Raw genomic sequence first — 26,302 nt, forward strand, 5'->3', positions numbered from 1 at the left:
AGTATGTTAAAGAAAAGATAATAAAAAACTAAATTTTAAAAGATAAAATTAGTTTTCCATACTATTCTGTTAACAGCAACACTTACTACTAACTCATAAAGCAATTTATTTAAGCATTACTGTAAAATATTGAACCTTTAGGAAATCATTTACACAGTGCTTCCTGAATAGAAAAAGTATAAAAGAAAATGTTTAAGACCAATTAGGTCATGATTTTGGCAGTGACAGCACTGGATTCTTTCCAACACATTTAAAAATAGCTTAGTGGGTGATATAACTTGAAACTGTTCTTTAGGTGTGTCTTATGAGTGACACAAGGAATGGATTGCTAACATTTAAAACATGGTAAATTAGTTTCTCTTGATTCTTTTATCTGAATTTATGACACAATAACAAAGTGGTAATAACTTCTGTTTCACTTCTGTGATAAGAAGATGTATTTTAAGGGGGGAAATGTATAGAAAAATTATGACTGAACACACTTTCTTGACAAAAGTCATCAAAAGGAAGAGGGTTGGTTTACACTGGGCACTGTGCTCTGAATGACATCATAAAACCATTAATTGGTTAGTATATAGTTTAAAGGTACTAAATGTAATACATCAGTCACCTGGGAATAAGGAAAAAGAGGAAGGAAGAGTGATAGAAACATAGGGAATGGAGCTTTCTTGTTTTGTATAATCATTATAAAGCATAGTAGTTGCCATTCAAATTGGCACAATTTAAAAAATCCTGTTCATATGCCTCTGATCATGGAAATGCCTCTCCCCCTTTTACAGTGGGCCAAATGTTTGGCAAAAGGGCCATCTTGCATTTTGATCCCACTTTTATAATCCAGGTTCCAAATTTTAAATTATCTTGTTTTTCTAGTGCAATCATCTTGAATTGTTAAATATTATTCCAATATCAAAATGAAACAGTAAAATAATACTTCTAGAACTAATATTGTATTTCCATAACCCAGGAAAAGGGTAGAGATGCAAGACTGTGTATATGCAAACTTTGCCACAAACTTTTATATTTATAACTTAATTAAAGAACCCTGTAGGAGATGGTATTTAACATCAGTTAAGTTAAATCAAATTGATGATAAATACTCTAATATATATTGGAGATGTGGTAAAGAGATTGGAATTTATAAACATATGTGGTGGAATTGTGAAAATATACAAAAGATTTGGATTATGGTATTTAAGGAAATTGGAGAAATTTTAGATATAGATTTAGAAATGTCACCAAGAATGGTGTTATTACTGTTGATAGAAAAACAAGATATAAATGAATCTAAGAAAGAATTGATTATAAGTATGATAATGACAGTTAGGCTAGTGATAGTTAGATATTGGAAACAGAATTGGGTTTTGCGAAGGCATAAATGGTATAATGAAATATGGAATATGGTAATCAATTATAAACTGACAACAGAAATAAAAATTAAAAAAGGGTTAATGAAAGCAAATGAATATAATGAAATTTGGGAAGATTTTGTAAAAGCAGTACTGATAGAAGGCAAAGGATGTAAACCCAGTCAAGATTATAAGAATTTCTGAAGTGGATATGGGAATACAGTGGTACCTTGGCTCCTGAACCTAATCCGTTCCAGGACTCTGGTCGTGACCCAAATTGGTTGTGAGGCAAGTTGAATTTCCCCATAAGGCTCAATGTAAATAAGGTTAATCTGTTCTGTAACCATTTTTTAAATCAGAAAAATGTGAAGCAAAGTGACAACACAAAGATCGCGGCCATCTCCCCTCCACCCCAAACACAAGTGCGGCCATCTCCCTGCCAGCATGACAGAGATCACACCTGTCATCCCTGCACGTGCCTGTCATCCCCACTCGGGGTGTGGGTGGGGAGATGGCCAGGATTGCAGTTCCGTTTGTGCAGGGAAGGAGTGCCTGATCAGAGGCACGCTCCTGCAGGAAAGACAGGCGGAATCTCGGCCATCTCCCCCACAGCTCTGCTTTGCTGCTCCTGTCTTTCCTGCAGCAGCGCACCTCTGATGATGAACGGAACTCCGATCATGGCCATCTCCCCACCCCCCTGAGTGGGGGGACGGTCACAATCCCAGTTGCTTTTTGTGCAGGGAAGGCATGCAGGATCTCCCCACTTGACGGGGGTGGGGGGGAGATGGCTGCGATCTTGGTCACCACCCAAAGCAGTGTTTGTGACCCAAGCCAAAATTTTTCAGAAATTTTTGTTCATGACCCGATTTGTTCATGAATCAAGGCGTTCGTGAGCCGAGGTACCACTGTAATTGAAGTATATTATATATTATTAATTGTTATAGTAGGTTTATGGTGGTAGTATTAGTCTCAAGGGTGGTGGGTGCACTCTTTCATTTATTCTTTTTTAATTATTGTGTTCTTGTTATGTTATATTATTATTGCCATGATTGTATTTAAGGTTTTTTTTCTGTCAAAAAATAAATAAAAGGGGGAAAGAAACCTGTAAAGCAAAGGCAGACATATTTGATCAGAAGCCAGCATACAATATATAATTCTACGTATAAAAACTTCATTCTCAATGAACATCAATAAAAGGAGGAAAATATATCTAAAATGGAACACCCAAATTGCAACGTATTTTAAATATTTGATTCATTTATGCTGGATGGAAGTATTTACACACAGCATAATTATCTTCTATAATACTGGGCAATATCCAACAGCATCGTTATGCAAACTTGAACAGTTCTAGTATAGCTCTGCTGATATTTTCCACTGTGCAAGCAACTGTGCATCATGGTTGTGTAAATGGTTGTGCAAATATGTGTAAGCTGTTGTGCAATTTAATGGAGATCCTTGGGCTAGAGACCTTACAATAGAGAAGAAATCAAAAGTCCCCAAACAACAACAGCAACAATATTGACCTATGAAATTTAAACAGCTTTATTTTACCTGAAAGACAGCTGAGGTTATTTGTAGTCCTTCCTGCATACTCTGTTGAAGCTGATTCTGGATAGTAATTTTCTTCTCCTTAGTTATTGAAGCAATAGGGAAGCTCCGAATAACTGTTTGCTCTCCCACTAAGAATATGAATCAGAGAACCATTGCATTTTAGGCCAAGTAATAAAATTTGTTCATGTTTTACACACTCTACCGTACATGCATGAATAATGTTAAACAAATACAATGCTGTAATATAAAATCAAAGCCATTGCCAAAACAAGAAATGCTATCAAAATATGAGCTTATTTCACAAACAACATTTTAAGCAGTCTATCAGGTTCAAAACCAGAACAGCCAATTCCTTTGCTTGAAATAAATCAATTACTCATTATAGGAATACATTTAATTTCAACTTTTTCTTTTTACCAAATGTCATGTTCTATTACATGTATCCATCCAATTAGAACACATTACTTCAAAATCTATTATGACATATATACAGTTTCTGTGTGCTTATACAGAAGAAAGTTCTACAGAGTTTAGTGACTCTTACCCCCCCAGTAAATATGAACAGAACTACAGCTCAGCAATCTCAATTAAGCAGTCTCAGCAACTTGGCTATTTCATGAGAAAGATGAATATAGAAAACTAGTCCAGTTGCTCTTTGAAAGTACTTGCTAAGATAATTTTAAAGAGTACCAATCAATTGATGAAAAAAATCTAAAGGCCTTTCCCCATGAAAACGTAATTAATAATACGTATCTTTTCCTTGAGATGTACTTCTGTCAAGGGGATGTAGCATCTTTCATGCATTGGGTATGTTATACTTTGTATTTGGGGAAATGTTGTATATGGGGAAATCTGATACTTTCCCCTTTGGTATTGCTGATGCCCAAGTACAATGACAACCTAAATAATAAGTTTTATTATTTTTCTTTTATATCACCCTTCCAAACTCTTTCCAACATTGTTTCTTTAACAATAAAAATACACAATCAGTTAAGTAAAATAAAAACCAGTAAAAGCAACACCGGAAAGCCGTTAAACTTGAAGCTTAGGAGGGGCTTGATCTAGTGTCAAAATGCAGTCTTCAGGAGAACAATCATCCCTGGGAAGCAAATTCCACAAATGGCATGCGATCACCAAGAAGGCTTTCCATTCAGTCACCACCTGCCTTACCTCAGTTGGCAGGGGGCATGTGAAGGCAGAGCCTCCGATGATGATCTCAGAGCATGGACAGGTTGGTGTGGGAAAAGCTGTAATTAGTGATATTACACAGCTCCACCCCATGCTAACACACTCATATTTTGTAAAGAAGAGGGTGTGAATAGCGCAGTCATTACCAATCTGGTTCTTCTAGATGCGTTGGATTTCAACTCTCAGCATGTCCTGCCAGCAAGATGCTGGGAGCTGTAATCTAACATTTCTGGAGGACACTGTACCATGGCAGGCTGTTATAGAATCAAGACTATCAACTCCCACATTTTTTAAAATCTTTATTTTCCCACATTAGTGTTTAGGTACTTTTCTGCTGTAAAGCTAGTCTCTTTTAATAGGATGCACATGTTCTAGTTGCAACAGAGCAAGATGTGTGGAAGATTTGCACCAAATTAAAAATGTGTTTTGGGTGGTACTTTTAGTTTGCGCAGAAAAATAATTGTCTTTATATGACTGTAACAGCTTACCTTCCTGGAAACTACAGAAAGTGATAAAGACTATACACATTTATATCCACATTCCAAACATTGCACGTGACATACATACTGTATTACTGTAGTAATTCTTCAAGGCTATTAGTACAATATCAAATTGGTTATCTGTTGCTGATCAGAAATTGATGAATCTCAGCCTAGTACTTAACCACTCCTAGAACCAGTCTCAGAATCAAGCTACAGGTATGCTGATGAAAAGCAAGCATACTATTTTAAATGTACAAATGTTACATTATCCCAACATGTATTTGTGCATCAAAAAAGTCACAACTTATTTTATGCATCGCCTGTTGTTTTCTACACAAATGATTGGACTTTATTTTCTGTTTTTCTGAAACCCACAGAAATTTAAAAGAATTCTTATTCTTGAAAAGGCTACACAGTTTTTACTACACAGATAAAAGCATTGCAATGCTAGATGGAGGAATGTTATTTTTACCATGTGTCCAAGATAATGTTTTTGCAATTGTTAACATTCATAGTTCTCATGGCAGTTTGAAATGCTATAATTTTATTTATCTCTACTGTATTTTGAAAGTGAACTAGTATATAAGTTCAAATTCTTTGCTATGTTGGCAGAAATTGTTGCTGCAGTACCAGGTGTGCAAAGAATATTGACTGAAGCTCCCTCAGTCTAAACATTTAATCATTTTTTCATCCCAATCCCATGACTCTTCATCTTGAGCAAGCATGAACATTTTGGGACAGATTGTATCCAATGGTGTTCTTTTGCCAGCGGAAGAGACACTGATAGCAGATTAGATTTTTCCCTTTCCCTGCAGTCCCTCAAATCTGTCCCAGATGGTTGGACCATTTTCTGGAATATATTTGGGAGGAATGAGGTAGAAAATTCTGAGAAAATTCTGTTATGCAAGAATGAATGCACTCACATTCAATTTAGACCACTTGCTTTACTTGGTGGCACCAGACAAGATTTTTATTAATCAGCATGTAAGTGATTCAGGCTATCACTGAGTTGTTCCCCACAGGAGAGAACATAATGTATGAGCCTGAGAATTAGTGATGTTATAATTGGGGTTTCCATGACCTTGAATACATATTTAACAGTCTTTGAGATCATAAAAGTTCCCATTGACTACTGATAATGATCTCCTGCAGGACATTTAAATGTACTCTTATGAGCTTCTGCTTTGAAATGGCTGGCACTCCCTATGAAAGCAAAATATATATGTGAATGGGCCCCATATAGTTGATTTTTACAAAGCCTAATATATCAAGAGAGAAATTTCAATATTTTAATATTTAACTCTGAAGATTACATTATGGAAAATTATATGATACAGGATGTGTTTTTAAAAGTACCTTAAATGGACTGCAAGAGCAGATGCTAGCTTGAAGGAAGTTCTGGAGTAAACATATTTTGACATTTAGAACAAAAACCATACCTAGTTGATCATGAGGTGTGCCTTTAAATATAACTCTGTACGTAGTAAGGAATAAAGCTCCTTCTGCAGGGAGAATGTGAGGGCCTCCAAGCAATCCTCCAGTTGCTTCCTCTCTGCCATCAGGATCCAGGAGCACACGGAGACCTTCACACACAAATTCTTCCCCTGGTAGCAAAGCTGGTCGTAGGATCTTGGGCTGAGCCCAAAGACAAGATTTTTTTTAAAAAAAAGCAATTGTGCAACACACAGTACACTACAAGTGTTAAACTAAACAAAGTTTTAATTGGAATTATTGAAACAACTTATAAAGGGTGACTTATTTTGAAGGAAAAGGACTTAACAACATGTTATCTTTTCCATAGGGACAGTGTTCTAAAGCAGATTTCCACAGGCACAGGTCAGGAATGTTTCTGAGAGAAACTGGACCATATATATTGGGTAAGATCAAGAAATGGACACAAGAAATTCACTCTTCTTTGAAGCAAAGAACTAAGGTTTGAATTCATTGGAGATTCCATCTCTTCAATGCAAGAAGGAAAGCTTAGTTGTACTCTGCCTTTGGAAAGGTAGCAGGTGGGCAGAGTATGGGTCTTAAATCAAAATGGACATGCAGTAGTAACTTCTGTCTTTCAGAGATTTGGCTGAGCTATTTTCTCTAGTTCATATTTCACAGACTATAGCCAAGCTGCTTCTCTTTTGATGTGTCAAATGTTTCAGCTTACTATTTACATGTTCTAAATGTTTCCTCAATTATAGAAAGAGGAAAACTGAAGTTATCAAATTGCCATATAACTAGTACCTATAAGCCAGGAGGAACACAGTCCAAAATACTTGCCTTCTGTATTGGTGGCAATCTTCTACTTTCTCGATGGACAGTCTCCAGAGTCTCAATGTGCATTGCTACAATTCCTGGCAATAAACACCACAAACAAATGAGCACAACATAGCAAGAACAAAACAAACTAAAATAATTCTATCATTCTAAAAATTGCTTCCAGAAAACCTAGAATAGAACTGTCTCATGACTATGTAGACACTGACAGACTAAAATTAGAAGTACAAGCCCTTATTTTCAAGTGAAATAACTTCCACAAAAAACACACTCGTTCCGAAAATACCTTCCCTCAGACAGTACAAAATATTTCTCTCACAAAGGATTTTAAGACTAGATCATGGTTCTTCATACCTGGTATCATACAATGAAGACTCCTGATGTGATCCTGTGTAACTCCGCTCTCTGTACAAACCTTATCTATGAACCTGGTAATGAAGCGCACAACAGCATTGGCAATATCATTGTTCTCAGAATCTTCAAACCCGCTTTCAGTGTCATAGCTCTCTGCAACGCTGCCTGCAATACTAAGAAAGCAATTTTAATACACTAAGTCCACATGGAAGTAAAGAACAAGCAAGCAAACATCACTATGAATGACCATGGATTGTAAAGATGCGATAATACTAATTACGCACCTATTTGTGACAATGCTATTGCTTCCACTCTCCCAGTCGCCTGTAGCTGAAGTTCTTAACAGTTTGTTTTTACTGGTGTCCAGTGGCACCAGCAGGTACACCATGAGGTTGGCAAAATGAATTGCCTGGCTGAAAACCATGCTCTCCTCACTTTGGACAAGCTGCTGTTGAGTCTCTTTAGTAAGTGTGGGCCACAGACGCAACTGCTCAGCGGCCAAATCCATGGCAGTTTTTTCCTGGGCCTGACCTTCAGGATTCTTCTCCTAGGGAGGCAAAAGTGGTCGAACGATATTATATTATAGTCTTGACTTCTTAAAAGTTTTTTTTCCCTAATGGAGAAAGAGTTGGGGGTGCTGCACATAAAGTACAGTTCAGAGGTAGGAGGAAGGAAAGATATCAGGGTGCAATCTTTATTAAAGAACCTAATATATCTCAAACAAGTCATGGGTATTGGGATGAACAAGAACAACTTATGAAGCCCATACAGTGGTACCTTGGTTCACAAACGCCTCTGTTCATGACCAAATTGGGTCGCAAACAGAAATTTCACAAAAAATTTGCCTCAGGACGTGAACTCCACATTGTGGGTGCACTGGGGGGTGCTGGGGAGGCAATTGCGCCTGTCTCCCCCCCACCCTGAGTGCACTCGTGATTGTGCCTGTCTATGGGTGCAATCGTGGCTGTGCTCATGCAGGGAAGACAGGCGCGATTGCGGTCGTGCTGGGGAGTGGGGGAAGATGGCTGCAATCTTTTTTGTTCTTTGTCACTATTTCAAATTGTTGTGATACAAAAATGGTTACAGAACGGATTAACCTTATTTACATTGAACCTTACGGGGTAATTTGACTTGGCTCACAACCAATTTGGGTTGCGAATGGAGTCATGGAATGGATTAAGTTCCTGAGCCAAGGTACCACTGTATATTATGCATGGCATTAAGCCACAGAGGGAAAGATGGCCAAGGAGGATGCCTGGCTGACTCAACACAGGAGTTGCTCTTGAGGCATAATGCCCACTCCTCCTGGCCATGTAATTGCCTACTAGAAGACAACAGGACACTGTAGGAAGGTGCCTGGGCTGATCCTTGTCTGGGAACCCATCTTGATTTCACATCCATGTTGCCCTGTCTCAGGAAAGGAACTAAATTTCGAGCTGGGTGAAATACTGGAAATACTACCCTATTTCCAAATGTCCAAAGTATTCTTCTTATCTCCACTCACATTCCAACCCAGTCTCATATGCAAGCACAGGAGGCACTAATGAATCAACAATGAACAACAACAACAACAACAACAGAATTTTAAATACAGCTTCTGACAGATACCCATAGAATTTATAGTAATGCATGATAACAGAAGTATTCATTTGTCTAATTTATTTATAACCTTTTCTATACATCATCAGCTTTGTGAAGTTTTTGTTCTGTGCAGTTTTACAAGCTAGTGCACTGTTGCTGTTCCTTTTCACTTCCAAGTGCTTGGCTCATGCTGAGAGACAACATGAACTAGTTGGAGAAACATTAAATTAGCTGTCTGGCACAGATGTTCCTGTCCAACCTCCTCTAGCGTTTCAGCAAGTCAGCCATGTGTAGTTGTAAACAGTTTATATACTAGCAAAGATTTTCCATGTTTTCACATGCTGCATTTATCATTTCTGTAAACCAGGTAAAAGTTACGTAGGCAAAATATATCTGGAGAAATTATGGCAGAGTTGTCTGGCATCTGTTATCGCATAGCCTTAGTTTCATTAGGAGAAAGTCAAAGGAACAAACAACTCTACAGTCAGTCTTTCAGAGTCCTTCAAGGAATGGAGAGAGGCTTCAAGGGAACCTAAATTCCAATTATGCTGCTGTTCTTCTCTATCATCCACTTATACCGTATACTGGAAGTGACTTGCTGATTGCTTTTCTTAATCTGTCTGGTATTTCATATAATTGTGGAGGCATGTTCTTGGCAACATGAGACTATAAAGCTGATAGGGTGCCATTTCTATACTTGCCAAATATCCCACATTTTGCGGGTTTTGCCATAATGGGGAGAAGTGATCTACTGTCTCTCTTAACTGGTCAGTCAGGCCATGCCTACACTATTTTTTACATATTCAGTTCAATCTCCATTCTAAGCTACAGTACTGCCTATAATGCCGGTGAAATGAGGTCAGGCTTATTATCAGCATCTGCTGCCTTGCCCAGTTTGTGTTTCTCCCTTCAAAGACATCCAATACCCACAAAAATAGAAAAGTCATGCAGTTGGGTAGAGAACCAATTTTATGTTATGCTTTTATGTTTTACTTCTTGTGCACTAAGAAAGCTGAGGCTATTAGATGGTATAAAAATGTAATAACTAAAATAAAAATAGATCTCTGCAGTTTCATGACAACTGTGCATGAAGGTTAAAAAATAAAGCAGATAAAAATACAAAAAAGCTAGGAAGGAGAAAGGGAAAGCAAGCCATGCCACAGAAAACCAAGGCATACTGAAAAAGCTCATAAATGGGAGCCAATTTAGGGTGCTGCACTGACATGCATTTTCCATCCTGTTTTGGAAATGAGTCAACAAAAGGGAAAAACAAAACTTCCTTTATCTGTGGCTGAAAGCTGTGAACATTACAGGAATGTTCTGATTTTCATATTAATTTTCTATACATGTGTTCTTAAGAAGTATGCCCAGAGAAGTGGCTGAAAGAGAGAACAATTGGATTCATACCATGGATATTTGTTCAGCTGACAAGATCTGGCAAAGTTTTGTTAAACATGTATGAAACACCATACCTCTTCACACAAGCCAGCAATGGACACTTTCCAATAATATTGACTTCTGACAGTTCTCCCAGTAGCTGCTGCTTTTGTACCCAGTAAGTCATATCCATATGCCACCTATGCTACTGCTCATTCCTCCCCTCCCACCCAAGGCTACACATCTTGGCTAACTCCTTTTATTTTTACCCCACTGACTAGGCTGTTGTTGCTATCATGATTTCCTCCCAACTTTACTATTTATTTATTAATTTAGGAGGCTTCTATGCCGCCCCATTCACCAAAGCCTCGGGGCGGCTCACAATAATAAACACAATATAAAAACAATACAATTTGAGTTGACCTGGCCAAGAATAAAATAAATAATATTAACAAAATAACGTTTGAATAAAAAGGTCTTCGCCTGGCACCGAAAAACAAATAACGACGGCGCCAGGCGGACCTTTCTGGGGAGTAGCTGAAAAAGAGGAAGGGTAAATTTCTGGATTGGTGCTCAGAATCAGAATTGTTATTGTTCATAGAAACACAGAAACAGAGCAAGTCAGAAGGGGTCTCCCTGGCCATCTAGTCTGACCCCCAGCTCTAGCTAGCTCTGCTCATGACATACCTACCATGTACATGTCTGTGATTCATGAACCATGAGAACCAAGACAATTTGGGCTACTATTGGCACAAATATAGAATATAGCTTACAAGTTAGAATTTTGTGTCTGGCACAGTTCAAAGTCCTGTTATGACCTACAGACCCTTATATGGCTCAGGTCCTGTAAGACCTATCTCCACTAAGAGCCCCTCATACTCTAAGATCTTTGGGGAAGGCCCTTCTCTTAGCCACATCACCTTCACAGGTAACCTTGGTGGGAATGTAGGAGAGGGCCTTCTCTGTGGCTGCCCCAGGGCTTTGTACTCCTTTCACACGGAGGCAAGATTGATTCCCTCTTCCTTCAACTTATGTATATTTCTAGTTAAGTTTTAATTGCCTAAATTTTTACTGATGTAAGCTGCCTGGAGTTCCAATATTGGAAATAGGCAGAATATGAATCAATACATTAATAACAACTCCAGATATTATACATATTGCATGGTAGGTCAGAACAGAAGGGGTCCAGAACTAGACTTATTGTGGGGTTAAATAAGGCATGACATTTGAATTTGGCTATCCAAGATCTAAGCCAGCCATCTGCAACATGGTCCCTTTCAGATGATTTGGACTTCAATTCCCATTAGCCCCGACCATCAAGACCAATGGTCAGGGATGCTAGGAGGTAATCTAAAACTATTTTGGAAAGGCTAATCTAAAGTCTTACACAGTTATTCACACTGCTATTGGGAAGGGGAAAATACTTTGGAAATTGCTCTGGGTACATTTATGCATAGTGGTAGAAAAATCTTTATTCTGGGTTTCATTAGCCTCAGTGTTCACAACATAGTAGGACCCCACGCCTATCAACAGTGGATAGGTTCTAAGCCCCCCAGTGGATGTCCAACATTGCAGATAGTAGCAAACATTATACAGACAGCCTTCCACATTCCAGGGGTTAGGGTCACAGGACCACCACAAAAGTGGAAAAACTACAAACATCCCTACCACCCTGTAAGGGTCTGGGCAGCTTCAAGGCTCCTCCTGCTAGCCAAATGCCAGAATAACAGCCCTGGTAGTTGCAGGATTGGTCCTGGACTCTGCTGTAGCTGCCAGGGCCTTTATGAGCACCACTTGGGAGCCTTGGGGGAAGAGCTATTTAAGAATTGGCCCTTCTTTCCAGAAGCTACCTCAGAAACATTGGCCTCAAGTTTGCAGAAGCTCTCTGTAGTGTTCGTTCTTGCTTTTGGACCTTGACCCTGCTCCTGGACCCAGCCCTTGTTCCAAAGGTATTCCTGTCCTTGTGCTATTTTCTTTGCTCCTGACCTCTGGTTTATTTTGACTACACTTTGCTGTCCAGACTATGCTTTGTTTGATTCATCTGTTTGCTCCTGGTTTTGACCTTGGCTTGCTCTGCATAATGACTTAGATTTGATATACTCTATTCATCTGGGTCCTGGTGCCTCTGTTTAGCTTCCTGCCACCCATGCCCTGGACCTTACACCCTCCCCGCAAACCTTAACTCTTAATACTGTTGGCCATACGTGTACTGGTAGCTGCATTACAATTACCTTTTCCACAATATGAATAACCTTTCACTTAAAACAAGACTTGATGCACCAGAATGTGGCCCACTCTGGAGAAGATTATCCTGTGTCCCATCATGAGCTTCATGCATGGCCACATGTCTGCTCTCGAGTCCAGCACATGCCCCATCCTTGCTGGGAGGTGGTATACTGCCCTGGGTTTCGGGTGGTAATGGCAGCAGCAGGGAAGCAGAGTGTTCCCCACACAGCTATCTGTGGACAGCCCAGTAGGCTGTGAAACTCCAAAAAATTTCCCATTTTTTGGATTGCAGTCAACTGTGATTGAGTGAAACTGTGGTAACTGAAACAAAGAATGTGGGGATTTTACTGTATTTGTTCATTTCCAGGAAAATGAAACATCTTTAATAGTGGGGTAAGATTTAACTGGAAGGTACTTCTGATTTTTAAGCAGAAGAAGTTTATCTGCCAAGTTTAGAAACATGTTAAGGAGATGTTATGATTGTTAGCTTATTATATTGCCTAATAGATGAAATGCCTTGGCAAATCTGTCCACACTATTAATAAATTGGAAATAGGACTTTCTAGTAGGTTAACAATATTATACTATTATCTCATTATCTCCTAGTAGCACAAGTTCTGGGGAACAAATTCCAATGAACACAAATGCCAATTTATGAACATACTCCTTGCCAAGTTTTTTTTTATTCCAACAAACTGGCATGCTATGGAAGGTAAAACAATTTGATTTTAATCTAAGGCAAATTTTTGGCATGGCTCTAGTCAACACAGCATTATTTTACATTTGTATAAACTTTTCCTTTAACTAAATGGAGTAATGAATAGTACAGTATAAATAGTATATATTTTAAACATTGGAAAGGACAAGAAATAATGTTTATTATATTGTAGAATATAATATTTTTACCAGAACATAAAACTTAAAAAACAAAGTTCAGTATGTTAAGTGAATCAAAAGTAAGATTGTGAATTAGTTCATCAAATCATGCTTTGCATTCTTGGAAATTGTTATGCGCAATCATATTATATCAAGGCAGCAAATATTCAAAAAGCTGAGCAAGCTTTCCCTTGCAATGTAGCATCTTTCCCGCAACTGAATGTCATTAACACATTTTTAGTTTGGTTTGTTTCTGTTTCGTTATTGCCTGAATTATTGCCTTACTTACCTTCTGCTTTAAATGTTGTGAATGATTGTCTTCCTTGGCTGAGAGATAGAGGGAACGAATTTGATTTTCCACATCACTGTAAAAGGTTGTTTCCCAAAACTGCTGGTTAGCCCAAATTGGGTGATCTTGTACACAGGTATATGCAAACTGGCTGACTCCAGGAGCTAGTTTCTAGAAACATAATAAATCATCAAAATAATGTCCTAGAGCAAGGTCAACAACATTATTCATTTGTACTAACAATAAAAATCATTAAGAGTTTCAGTACTGTAAGATAAATAAGCTTAAGTATGTGCATATATTTATAATCTTATTTATTTTATTAGATACTAACTATAGCCAGAGTTCTCTGGTATTTATGGCTATAGCCTCTCTAGTACATTTGAGTAAACTAGGGAATCGCCCATAATTATGTTTCTTTGAAGACAGTATCTCACAGAAGGTTCAGTCCTGAGTCTGGATCTTCTACCAGGAGACAAAACTGTGGACTTTTCTGCATGGTATTTACTGGGCATTTGTGATCTTTTGGTCATGGATGCTTGTGGACCCTTTTCATAATGATATGGCCTGTGTTTTTAAGCTTGTTTCAGTGGTATTTTTAAAGTGAGGAAAGTCTGGTATTACATTTTCAATTGCAACATATGGGAAGAAAGACCTCATGTATTGCTGCAAATCCACAACACTGAGGCTATATTACAGATCCACCTTGTAGTTACTTAATAGAATACATAGAAAAGCTGAAATACAAAAGGGAGGGGCATATAAAGGACACATTTTTTCCTCCCACAATGACCACAGAAGGTTCCTCAGTAAAGAAGTAGATTAAATTCCTCATATATAGAAGCTCTGTGAGGGTCAACATGGGGGCACAAGATCCAGAAGAGAATCATGGGAGGGTGGTATATTTTAAGAAATGGTTTATAAAACACAAAGCACCTTGGTAGCTACATATGGGCTATCATCTTCATATACGGCTACAACTGTACATGTACACCTACATCTGTAAAAAGACAGAAGCTTTTTCAGAGTTCAAAGCAGTTCTTCAGAAGGTTACATCAAGCAGCATTTCCAGGAAAAAAACCTGTTTATCTTTTGTATCACAGAGTCTATTTGCAAACGTTATGCAAATACTATAAATGGATTATGTAACCCCATAGCAAGTTTGACGTTCTTTTTGAAGCTTAGCACTCCACTTTGCAACACTAGATTCCTATATACATATGGTGAAGCTTAAAGAACAACTTTGTTGGATCATTGAATTTGATCAATCAACCCCCCCCACCATTGTCCTGTCATTAAATCATATAGGACGTTATACAAAATTTTCTCCCTCCAAACCGTATTATGCTAATGATATGATGAATCTGTATTTATACTAAGCCTTTATGTATAGCTTGCATGTGTTTTGCTATAAAAATATGAATGTCATTCAGTGCAAACAAAGTGCAGCCAGCAGATGGCAACAGCTTTCTGTGAGAATTTGTACTATTTCTCTGTTAGGAAGCCTGACAAACCATCAGTTCAAAAATGCTCACTGCATACCTTTGCCCATCAAATCTACCTATAAAAGGAGATTTTGTGCATAGGTATGCCATGTAACTACACATTCTGCTTTCTTCATCCAATCTCCAGGCTCATTAGCAGTGCACTTCACCACTAAGCCTAAACATATTCCTTCCCTCCCTTGCCTAGCTGCCTCAAGTAGTTCTGTATGAGCCTAATTACCCATGCAACAAATTAGACATTGAAAGCAACTGATATTCTACAAATCTACAACTTAATATACTGATTGAGAGTGAATGAACTGAAGTTAATTCTGGATAAGATAAAGGTGCTGCTGGTAGCTCATTCATCTGACTTACAGCCTGTTCTGGAAGTGCTGTCCTTTAAGGATAAGTTTTGTAGTTTGTTATTAGCTCAGGCTTTATTTCTGGAACCCTAATTAGTCCTGGTGATACAAAGAATCTTCCATTGCCTGAAGCTGGTGAACAAAGATATTTTGGCCTCAATTACTCAAGTTCTGGTAACATCCTGTTAGAATACTGCATACTTTGTATGGTAAGGGGGGGTGCCCTTGAAGTTGGGTCAGAACAGTTAGGAAAGAATATGGTAACTGGGTGATTGGAACATCTCTCACCTGTCTTGAAACAGTTTCCTTTGCTCGTGATCCAATTCTGAGCCCGTGCCAAGATGCTGCATTTAATTTCTAGAGCACAACTAGCTTATCCTTAGCCTTTTTCAAAGTTATGGATTTTATTGTCAAAGTCCAACTAGCTTATGACAAGGATACTTGAAGGACTGCTTGTTTCCACACAAACATGTCTTTCATTAAAGAACCTTCTTCAGGCCCCTGTACTGCCTGAGGTGAAATAAGCAATGACCTGGAATTATATAGGCCTCTTTAGCTGAAGCACCTTCCATCCTGAAATTGCTCTCCAACGACAAGTGAAGACTTTTATTCTCCAATGCTTTTTAGTATGTTTACTCTGATAGATGGATTGGTCTATGTTTTGTTTTTTATTCTTCTACTGCAATGCCCTTTGGTTGTGTTGAAGCGGTATAGTTTTGGCTTCTGGAAGCATATAAATGCCTTAAATATACTAGAAATGTTTCGAATTTTGGTGCTGGCACTGGTAGCTTAAGAACCCCAGCTCATTACTTGAAAACAAGTTACATCCAATGGTCTTATTTAGCTGGAAAAAACCAGTACTGATAGCAGAAACTCTGTTTTTCCCCTTGCACAAGTGTCATTCAGCAAGTCATTGCACAATCTGTTCTGCAACTCATTGCACAACTTTATTAGACTTGGTTGCACTAGTAGTGCTAGTTGTGACAGTAGTTGTGCAAATACTAGCCAGGAGTGTAGAGAGGACACTCAGCTGATTAGATTCATCTGATTCTGAGAGGGAGGCAGAAGGAGGCAGATAACTTGGCAGTTTCAAGGTTACCTAGTCAAGTTTTTGAGACAAAGCATGAGAACTGGCCCATCTTGGAAAGAAGATGACCTTTCAGAGCTTGCAGGGAACAGATTATGAAGGAGTTCCCTGACCCAATCAGGAGCCGATAGGCAAAGCCAGCCAACCAATGAAGTGATATCTGCCATTCCTGCTGTTTGGCCCTTAGGCAGCCAGCATTATCCATAAGGTGGAGTCAGATTTTTTTTTTTTTTTTTAAAGGGAGAGGAGGGAAAGTTTCAATTTAGATTCAACTCTTTATATGGGCAGGTGCTTTTCTCACATCTCAAAGAGAACAGCTACTTTGATTTTTTACTTATTTGTAATCTGCTATGCTTTAATAAACAGACAGTGCTTCTGAAGTTTCATCTAAGTCTGCTGAAGTAGAAAAGAGAGGGAGAAACACTCTCATGACAAGTGAGACACCACCACTTTTTACAATGTTTCCGCTAGCATTATGTTGGATAGAACCCAGTGATTTATTCTTGTTATGGTTTAATAATAGTCTCCCTGTAACCAACAGAAGAGTGCGAAACAGTTAGGCAGACCTGATGTGCTTCTTCAGACTCCTTCCCACAGACAACATTTAAGAGTATCCCCTATTCACTCCATTTCAAAGATGCCCTACACTATCCCTCTGGTCTTCAAATCATTGGGAACTTTGTCTCTTGTCTCCTCTGCAAGGGAATGAACGCCTTGCTACATTAAAAGGGAGCCAATGGGAGTAGGGCTATGCAGTAAGACTATTCCTATAGTTATTGCACATGGACAGGGCTACTAATGCTATTGTTACTATGCTTGGGCTTGTACGGGTAACCCACAAATAAATGCATTCGTAGCTCTATTATTATCTCTGTGGAAAAGCCCACAGAAACGTGGAACCGCAAGCCTGGTCATCCCAAGTAACTTATTTTGGAGAGCCCTGTAAGTCTCTACACTTAGATCTTAATTAGGTATATTGTGAAACATGCAGTTTTACTTCTCTTTTCTTTGAGATTAAGACTAATGACTGCAGTACTGGAGTCCAAATATGCATTTATATTGTGATGAAGCATAAGGAATTCTCATCAGAGAAACTGACCAAATTATATATGCAAAACTATTTAATGGGACACTGAATTTTACTGATTTCCAAAGGGAGATATGCATAACTCACTCATTGACTTGAATGCCCAGTATTTTTAGAACTGTACAACTGTGCAGTCTTAACTATGAATATGTGTATTTCTCCAGAATACTGTGAAGAGCAAATATTTAATTTTCAGTTTAATGTTCTGATTCACATTGCCCATTCCCTATACCCTAACAGAAAAAACATGAACATTATTTTTGCTAAGAGTATTTTTGATGCCAAGTTATGAAACCTCAACAGGGAACATCCTAAAAATTCTGATGGAACTTCATAACTATCATAGTGTGAATGGCGCCACTATATTGTATATATTCAAGAAGGTTTCTTCGTGTGCCAATTTCAACATGCTGAAAATTGGTAAAATACTGAAACTGAAGACTACTTGTGGCCCTACATATATACACAAAGCATTATGATAAGGAAAATACCTCTTAGCTGAAATTGCAGTTACAGCTAACCTCAAGACTAAGAAACAACATGGATATGCACACTTTATTTTCTGAAAACTCTCTATGATCTTTGGAATCAGTGAATAGTGAAGAAGGCCATGTACACATGGGATATAAATTGGATTTGGTTGAAATCCAAAGCCCAAGCCATGTAATTCAGGCTGCCTGAAGCTGAAGATAGATGAGGCTCTGTTACAGAGGGAAAGAGTGCTGCTGAAGAACTGACAGTTCTATCTGATCATGGATAATTGTAGGTTAACTCTGAGTTGTTTAACCCATCAATAATCCAGAGTTCCTAGGTTAGCACATCACAAAATGACCCAGGAACTTAATAAGATATGGAAAAGGAGTGCATGCTTTGCTCACCTTCACAATTTCTGGGTGTGAACAACCCAGGACTTGTCACTGTGATGAGCAAGCTAGGTTCCTATATATTATTCCCCTATTTTGCCTATGACTCTTGCTTTGCTTTTTCAAAAGGCAGTTCAACATACCTTAATTCTTCTTTCCCCTTACTGAATTTTGGCTCCGTTCTTCACTGGTATATTTTCTTGATGTTTTCATATGAAATTCCAGTTTGACTGTCTTTTACCTCAGCATTTACTAATAAGATTTATAGCACATTATTAATTACGTTTATTTCCTGAAATTCCCTCTGGTTTGTGTGTCCCAGGGAGGCAGCTCAATCCAAAAGAGCATGACAAAATGGGACTATGAAATGGCTGTTTATCATGCTACAGTGCTTCACTATGCGACAATCCTACCAGTTTTCAAACATAACTTCATAATAACTCCCTAGCTCCTGTACCTATCCCTCTGAAATGCTGCAAAGTTCTTGCCTGATGAAGACTTAATGATCCGTGGCATTTTCATACAAACTGACCATACAAAACCAAGCAGAACAAAAACAAGGAAGGTGGGAGTAAGAATCAACTCCCCCTCAAAGGAAAGACTCCCTTTTACTACACTTATTCCAAAATTGTACAGGTTTCATTTTTATATCCATTTCAATGCCATTTATCATTTTCAGAAATGTGGATCATTTCATTGATCCACATAGGGAGTACCCAAACTGAAGTGGGGAGACTCCAATCTCAGCTAAAATTGACTATTCTCCGAAGTGAATGGGAGTCTGAGTTAAATCTTGTGGTTGGTGCACCCCTCTCATATATAGCTTGATAAAAACACATACTCGTAAGATAGCAATCAATGTTATTCATGTTCAAAAGGGTAACACATCTGTTTTTATAAATATATTGTATGCTACATGGACACCTATGTTATGATAAGACAGAGACAGAAGAGGAAAGAAAGAATTGCTAATGTACGAGAGCTTTTACATGATCATGCATTACAAGCGCTTGTATTATGTGTCCCGTCTTACTTTTGGTTGAGGATAGCAATGGCTGCAATCTTTTCCTCAGTAAGGTTATATAAAGCCAATTGAAATAGCATGCACTTTAAACAGCTTACTGCAGGTTTGTCCTGAAGTAGAAAACCCTGTCATTTTCATTTTCAATAAAATTACTAATACTGGTTTAAGAATGATTCAGATCGCAGAAACAATGGAGCATATTTACTGGGATTATTCACTTTTTACTGCTTGCGATCAGAAAGTGAACCAGGACAAGAGCACTGTCTTTTGTAACATAGTCATAAATACATCTTAAACTAATCATCATTGCATAATATTGAAAAGGAGATTCTCAGAAATAAATGTACACAAGTTCAAAATAAAATGCCTTGCTTGGGGAATACTTAGGAATCATGGGTGGAGGTGGGTGTAGAAGAATAAACAAAGTTTCAAATGAGGAATTATTCTGTGAATCCCAAGGGCTAGATTTGTTCAGTGTTTGAATTTTTAATCTCAAGCTGAACACTAATTAGGATTTTCTTAGACAAGAGTTCATATACCATTAAGAAATCAAACAAATGTCATCCAAGTAATACATTTCAAGGAAAATTCTTAAAATAAACTTCTAGCGGTGTTAAGCAAAGTGTTCAAGAAATGATACAATGATCTAACAGTGGTCAGATACAATTTACCATTTCCCCCTTAAATGTTAAGGCACTGATATAGCTAAAGTTAGCCATGTCCAGGAAGATTTATACAGGCTATAAGCGCTGTACAATTCTTCTTGAACTCAGTAGGATGCATTTTTGATCAAATATTTACTCTGACTTCAAATCTATCTCCTTCAAACAGCACTGGTAGGACAAACATAGGACGAACATACTAATGATGTTCGGTTTGTGAGCCGCCCTGAGGCTTTGGTGAATGGGGCAGCATAGAAATTCTCTAAATAAAAATAAATAAATAAATGAATGAATAAATAAAATGATCACGTTGCACATCCAAGTGAAAGCAATAGGTCTCAGATTTATCACAACTAATTTGTTGCAGTGACTTCTGTGGAGCTTGAGGTATAATCCTATGCATCTTTCCTTGAAATTTCAACATGTCCGGTGCAGTTTATTTCATAGTAAGTGTGTTCAGAACTGTAGCTTTGATATTATTAATTGAATCAATCTATATATTTTGGTCCCTGCCAATGGAATTCTCTCCTCACTGCAATTTGATAGGTGCCATCTTTTGATGTTGTCTAGGAACCTGCAAAAACTTGTCGGCATAGATCTGGTTTTGCTGGTGGCATGTGTTCTTCATTATTGTTTTTAACCTTTTTAAAATAATTGTTTTAATCCATTTTGTACACCATCAAGTGATTTGATCATGAAAGACCATATATAAATATTTAGATCTGGATCCTAGTCCCCACAACCATGAAGCTCAGTGGGTAACTTTGGGCCAGTCATGGACTAAGTTAATCTATCTCACAGGGTAGCTGTTGTGAGGATAAAGTGGAGAGAACTTTGTAAGCTGCCCAGGGCTTACAAGAGCAAAAAAGCAGAATATAAATGTAATATAATGTAATGAAAAAACAATGAATTCAACGTATTGTATAACATTGTTTTGACTAAGACAATCAGGTAAATGAATTTCAGTTTAGACCACAATAGAGTTTATGTGTACATGTCTCGTCCTTATATATGCTTGGGAAAATACAGTGGACCTGTCCTGAACCTAGCTTGTCACGTTCTATTCCATGAAGCCTACCTCCCCCTGCCCGCACACTAAAAGTATACTGTGGCCAATTGTATTGATAGTAACCGAGAGAACAAAACAAGTCAACAGGGACATATTCCTCTGGCCAGCTTACACTGAAGGCCAGCCACAAGCACAGCTAATGTTGATTTGGTCCTCAAACCAGGGCAGGAACTAGATCATAGAAAGAAAGGAAATATGATCTATCTGTAGAAGTACTCTTAAAATAAATGTTGTACATAAAGTTATGAAGTAATGCTTCCCTACAATAGTGCTTTAACAACACAGACTAGAAAATTAACCTTAACAGGCCATCTTCATCTAAAAGAATGGGAAACACTGTATCACTTGTTATTTATATTTTAAACAAATTCCAAGTATATTACTATTGGTAAACAGCAACATTGCTTTGTGCCCTAGAGGTTATAGTTGTTTGCTTGCACAGTGAAAACTGCTCTTCCTGATTTAGATGAATCACAATCCTTTGATTACTTAGGTTTAGTAATTTAAAATTTTACTGAACTGAAGATACAGTTATGTTTGTTGCTGGAGCAATAAAAGAGATTTTCCAGGCCACAAATATGCATCCAGTGTACTGACTTGTTGTCCATGAATTTGATGCTGACGGCTATGAGCCTGTGGATTTCTCCAGTCACATCCTGCTCTGTCCGGTTTTGGAAGAGCCTAGTCACTGGGTATTAAGTACTGGAATTTTACTGGACATCACAGGAGCAACAGTATGTTGCAAACAAACTCTCTCTCATTATTTTAAGTACATATGTGTGCTGTGTATAAACTAAACTTTTGCTATTTGCACACTTGTGGACAGCTTGCAAAACCTATTAGATTATCTTTTTCACTGTTCAACAATGCAGATTTGCTGATCATTATGTATTATTTTGTCCTTATATTAATATTTCAAAGACATAGTGTTTTCAGCATTTCCACCAACAACCTATGCTAGGTATTTATTAGCTTTAAATAATGGTTTTAGTGAACACTAATTGGAAACAGTACTGCTGTTTAAAGAACAAGATTGAAAGAGTGTGGAAGCTGAATCTTGAAGCCTCAGCATCCAAACTGAGTACATTTACTTTTCAATTTAACTATGAGCAAAGGATACATTTAATATCTGTTAATTAATATCTGCCTTTAATATCATTAAAGGACACACACACACACACACACACACACACACACACATTTCATACATTTATACCCTGTCCTATTGCTTCAAGCGTTCAGGACAGCTTACAAGATATAAAAAATACAATAAATATAAAACTACCATATAACACAGGGAAAAGAGCTCCTAACTGTTGTTTGACATCAGAATCTAAAGCTATAGTAATTCTTGTCCTTTAATTTTGCAAACCAATGTCTACACTGGCTATCAGAGAATACAGAAAGAAACATATAGTTTAAATTGGAAGCATGCAGCTGCAGCACTGGCTGCTTAATTCAAGTCAGTATGGACCTTAAAAGTTTGTCCTTCCAGCACTCTTGCTCTTCAATGCTAGCTAAGGTAGCACAGTGCTGTAACATATAGGCCACTATACTTGCTGAAGCCTTTGGGTAGGTTGTTAGCTCTCTGAACAGTAAGAGATCTAGGTAGGACAACCTATGCCCTCCCAACTTCCATCCTTTACAATCACCTCAGTGTACATTTAAGCAAACTCCCAGAAAACCACAACTTACCCTATAAAAAGCAGTTGTTAGTGGTAGCAGCGCTGCAGCAATGTTGTATTCTTCTGAAGTTGAACAATCCTTGAAGTTCAAACAAAAAGAGAAAAGGTTAACTAGTCACAATAATTTGTATTTTCAGTGTAATTATTAGAATTCCTCATATCTAGAGCTTTGCCTTTTACTCAAATATTTGTATTTTATTTTTAAATGTTCATTTTTTAACTGTTTGTATGTTATCACAATCTTTTAACTGTTTTAATCCATCCAGAGAACATTGGACGTTGGATAGATAAAAATACAATGACTAATTCAATAAAATAGGTCTTTCAGGATAGATTTAATATTTATTTTTAGATTTATAAACTGCTCCCATCACTCTATGGGGTTCTCTGGGCAGTCTGAAATGTAATGAAATTAAAATACAATAATATAATTACAACTACATAGATCATAGACTTAAAATTACTCAGGTATAGTAGTAATAACACCATCATTAAAATTCCTAAAAATATAAAATAAATCCAATATTATTCAAACTTTAAAATAGGAATGTTTTTGCCTGGCAATGAGGGTGCTAGACATACTTCTCTGGGAAGCCTTCCATAAGTGGGGCACAACCACTGAAAAGATCCCTCTTCTATTGGCTATCCCCTTCACCTCTTTGGGGGATGGCTCCTTGAGAAGGGCCTTTGAACCAGATCTTAGTGATTGGGTGGGCATTCTTTCAAGTATCTTTGTCCCAAGCTTTTAAGGTATGTTGATATAAATACTTTAAATTGGGTCTGGAACTCAACTGTCAACCAATGTAGATGGTACAAAATTGGCATAATAGGGATGTGTGAACCAGCTTTTGTCAATAGCCACAAAGCCCTGTTCTGAACACCTTGAAATGTCTGAACTATCTTCAAAGGCAGCACCATTACAATAGCCCACTCAAAGGGTTACCAGTGCATGGGTGACTGTGATCAGGCCCTGCCTGTTGAGGTAAGACCTCAGTTAGTATTTTATCTATAGCACTCCTGGCCACTGAGTCGACTTGAGACTCAAGTGATAGTTTTGGGACCAGGAGCACCCCCAAGCACCTCCATCATATCTGGATAGTGTCTCAGTTTATCAGCCCTCATCCAGTCCATTACAAGCTCAGGCAACAGTTCAGAACAGATACCGCCTCACCTGAGTTTATGAAAATGAGAGGTAGAACTGAGTGTCACCAGCACATTGGTGACATCTTAGCCCATACCTCTGAATCATTTCTCCCAGCGGTTCCATGTAATATGGTCTTGATACTATGTACCAGTTACCAGGTAAATGCTGCATTTTGTTTCAGATGAAGATTCAGAAACTCTTTGGATAGTTTCATGTAGAGTGCATTACAATAGTCTAAGCATGCTATAACTGATACATGGAAATCTATTTCCAAGTCAGACTTGTTAAGGAAGGGTTGCAGCTGGTGTCTCAGGCATAATTATGCAATGACCACTTTTCCACCACTATCAGCACCAGCAGTTGAAGATGCAAAGCCAGTGTAGGATGAGAGAGTACTCTGAAGCTATGGACCTGTCCTTTCGAGAAGATTCTGCCCCTTCAGAATGATGAAGAATCCCAAACCTTAGCCAGACTTTCTACCAATTAACTCCATCTCTGTCTTGTCAGTCTAACCTCAGCTTGTTCCCCACATCCAATCCATTAGCAAACCCAGACAATACTCAAGGATTTGTGTTGTAGGCCGCCCCGAGGCTTCGGCAAGGGGCGGCATAGAAATGTTTTAATAATAATAATAATAATAATAATAATAATAATAATAATAATAATAATAATTTCAACTGCTTCCTTGGTGTTAGGTAACAAAGAACAAGCTGACATCAGAATTTTAGGGCACCTTATCCCAAAGCTCTGAATGATCACTGCCAATGGTTTCATGTAACTATTTAAGAAGGGGGGGTGGATACAACACCGACACCACAGGCCAATGGCTGTGCAGTCTAATGTTAATCCTTCAGTAAGGTCCCAACTGGAAATAAACACAAGGAAAGTACTGGACAGAACATAAGAAAAATCATTAACATCTTCCCTCCTTTCGCTTCCTCACCCAATGGACTGGGGGAGGGGGGGATATGGGCTCATCAGATGTGTACTATTAAGCAAGCTCTCAGCTGCTTATTTTTCTTCAGTCCCATTTGTGTCTTCATACCACTTCCTGCAGACAACATTCATAGTATGTGCAGTGCTAGATGTCAATAGTCTTGAATTGGGATGGGGTGGGGGTTAAAAAGCTACAATTTTTCTGTGATAGTTCATACACCATCACCCCTCTTCTTTCATATTGCTGTTCCATATTGGTCAGATGTGATCAAGTAGAATGGAGGGAATCGCAGGGACAAGTATGACAAGAGGCAACAGAATCAGCAAGGTATCCTATGTTGTCACACATCTCCAAAGCAGTCCCAAGAAGTAGTCTATTGATACCACTCTCACTTCCCTTTCATGGATGCTAAATATTCTGAATTCTGTACAAAACACAAATCCTGTATTCAACAGTAAAAAATAAAACACACTGTTTGGGGAATTTCTTCTAAACACAGAATCTTAGATTGATATTTTACTTCTGCTTTGTTTTGCTTTTAAATACATAGATTTGATAAACCCTATACACCCAGTACCTGGGTTAATAACAAGTTCAGTTCTTGAGATCATCTTTAAGTTGAATTTGTATGTAAGTCAGATCACATATATAAAAAGCATATAAAACACTTTAGAAACACTTCCATATACATTAAAACATTTTAAACACAATGCAGCATTTAATAAAGATAGTAAAACAGTAATAAAGTAACTACAGGTACTGGAGATAGAGAGTTTATATGTGTGTAGGTATACAATACAGTTCTTAAAACAGTTTAGATAGAAAGATAGAAAAATAGCAAAAATATTATTAAACATTAAAATTTCTTTAATAAACTAATATTAAGCCTAACAGTAACTGGATGATGATGGAGATGAAGATGGGACTGGTGTTGATTGTGCTGCTGGAGGATGGGGGTTACCACTGGAGTCACTTTCTAGCTCCAAATTTGCTGCTTACAGGCACCACGTGCCATTTCTTCCATCCTCCCTCCCTTTCCTTCCTACCTCTCCCTGCTGCCCAGTAATCATCAGCTATGGGTACCTACTTGCTGCTCGTGGACAAGTAGTGGGTCTTCTGCGTTTGCTCATTCATAAATAATGGTTGTTCTTAACTCCAACATTCGCACCTGGGGGACTGGGTGTACCAAATCCAGGCTTTATAAGAAAAAATAAGATGCAATGTCTCGAGAACGTCTCTTATTTTGGCAATACCTTTCTACTACCCTTGGCAAACCCAGACATGCCTGAGATTGGGCAGGGGAACGGAAGCTGGTGCCTTTCAGAAGTGCAGTGCTGAGACTCCCATTAAG

General features: G+C 38.1%; 1 protein-coding gene across 9 annotated transcripts in view; it reads right to left on the bottom strand.

The window, feature by feature from the left end:
• Positions 1 to 26,302, bottom strand: part of SBF2 (SET binding factor 2) — a 317,965-nt gene that overhangs the window by 56,003 nt on the left and 235,660 nt on the right. For all 9 annotated transcript variants that reach the window (XM_044425691.1, XM_044425694.1, XM_044425687.1 and 6 more), the window contains 7 exons: positions 22,881 to 22,949; positions 13,545 to 13,715; positions 7,480 to 7,742; positions 7,196 to 7,368; positions 6,845 to 6,918; positions 6,010 to 6,205; positions 2,901 to 3,028 (listed from right to left, as the gene is read on the bottom strand). In XM_044425691.1, coding sequence (XP_044281626.1) covers positions 2,901 to 3,028; positions 6,010 to 6,205; positions 6,845 to 6,918; positions 7,196 to 7,368; positions 7,480 to 7,742; positions 13,545 to 13,715; positions 22,881 to 22,949 — 1,074 coding nt within the window. The remainder of the gene's footprint in view (positions 1 to 2,900; positions 3,029 to 6,009; positions 6,206 to 6,844; positions 6,919 to 7,195; positions 7,369 to 7,479; positions 7,743 to 13,544; positions 13,716 to 22,880; positions 22,950 to 26,302) is intronic.

Source organism: Varanus komodoensis, unplaced genomic scaffold (assembly GCF_004798865.1).
Source record: "Varanus komodoensis strain SLA01 unplaced genomic scaffold, ASM479886v1 scaffold16, whole genome shotgun sequence".
In the NCBI taxonomy this organism is placed as follows: domain Eukaryota; kingdom Metazoa; phylum Chordata; class Lepidosauria; order Squamata; family Varanidae; genus Varanus; species Varanus komodoensis.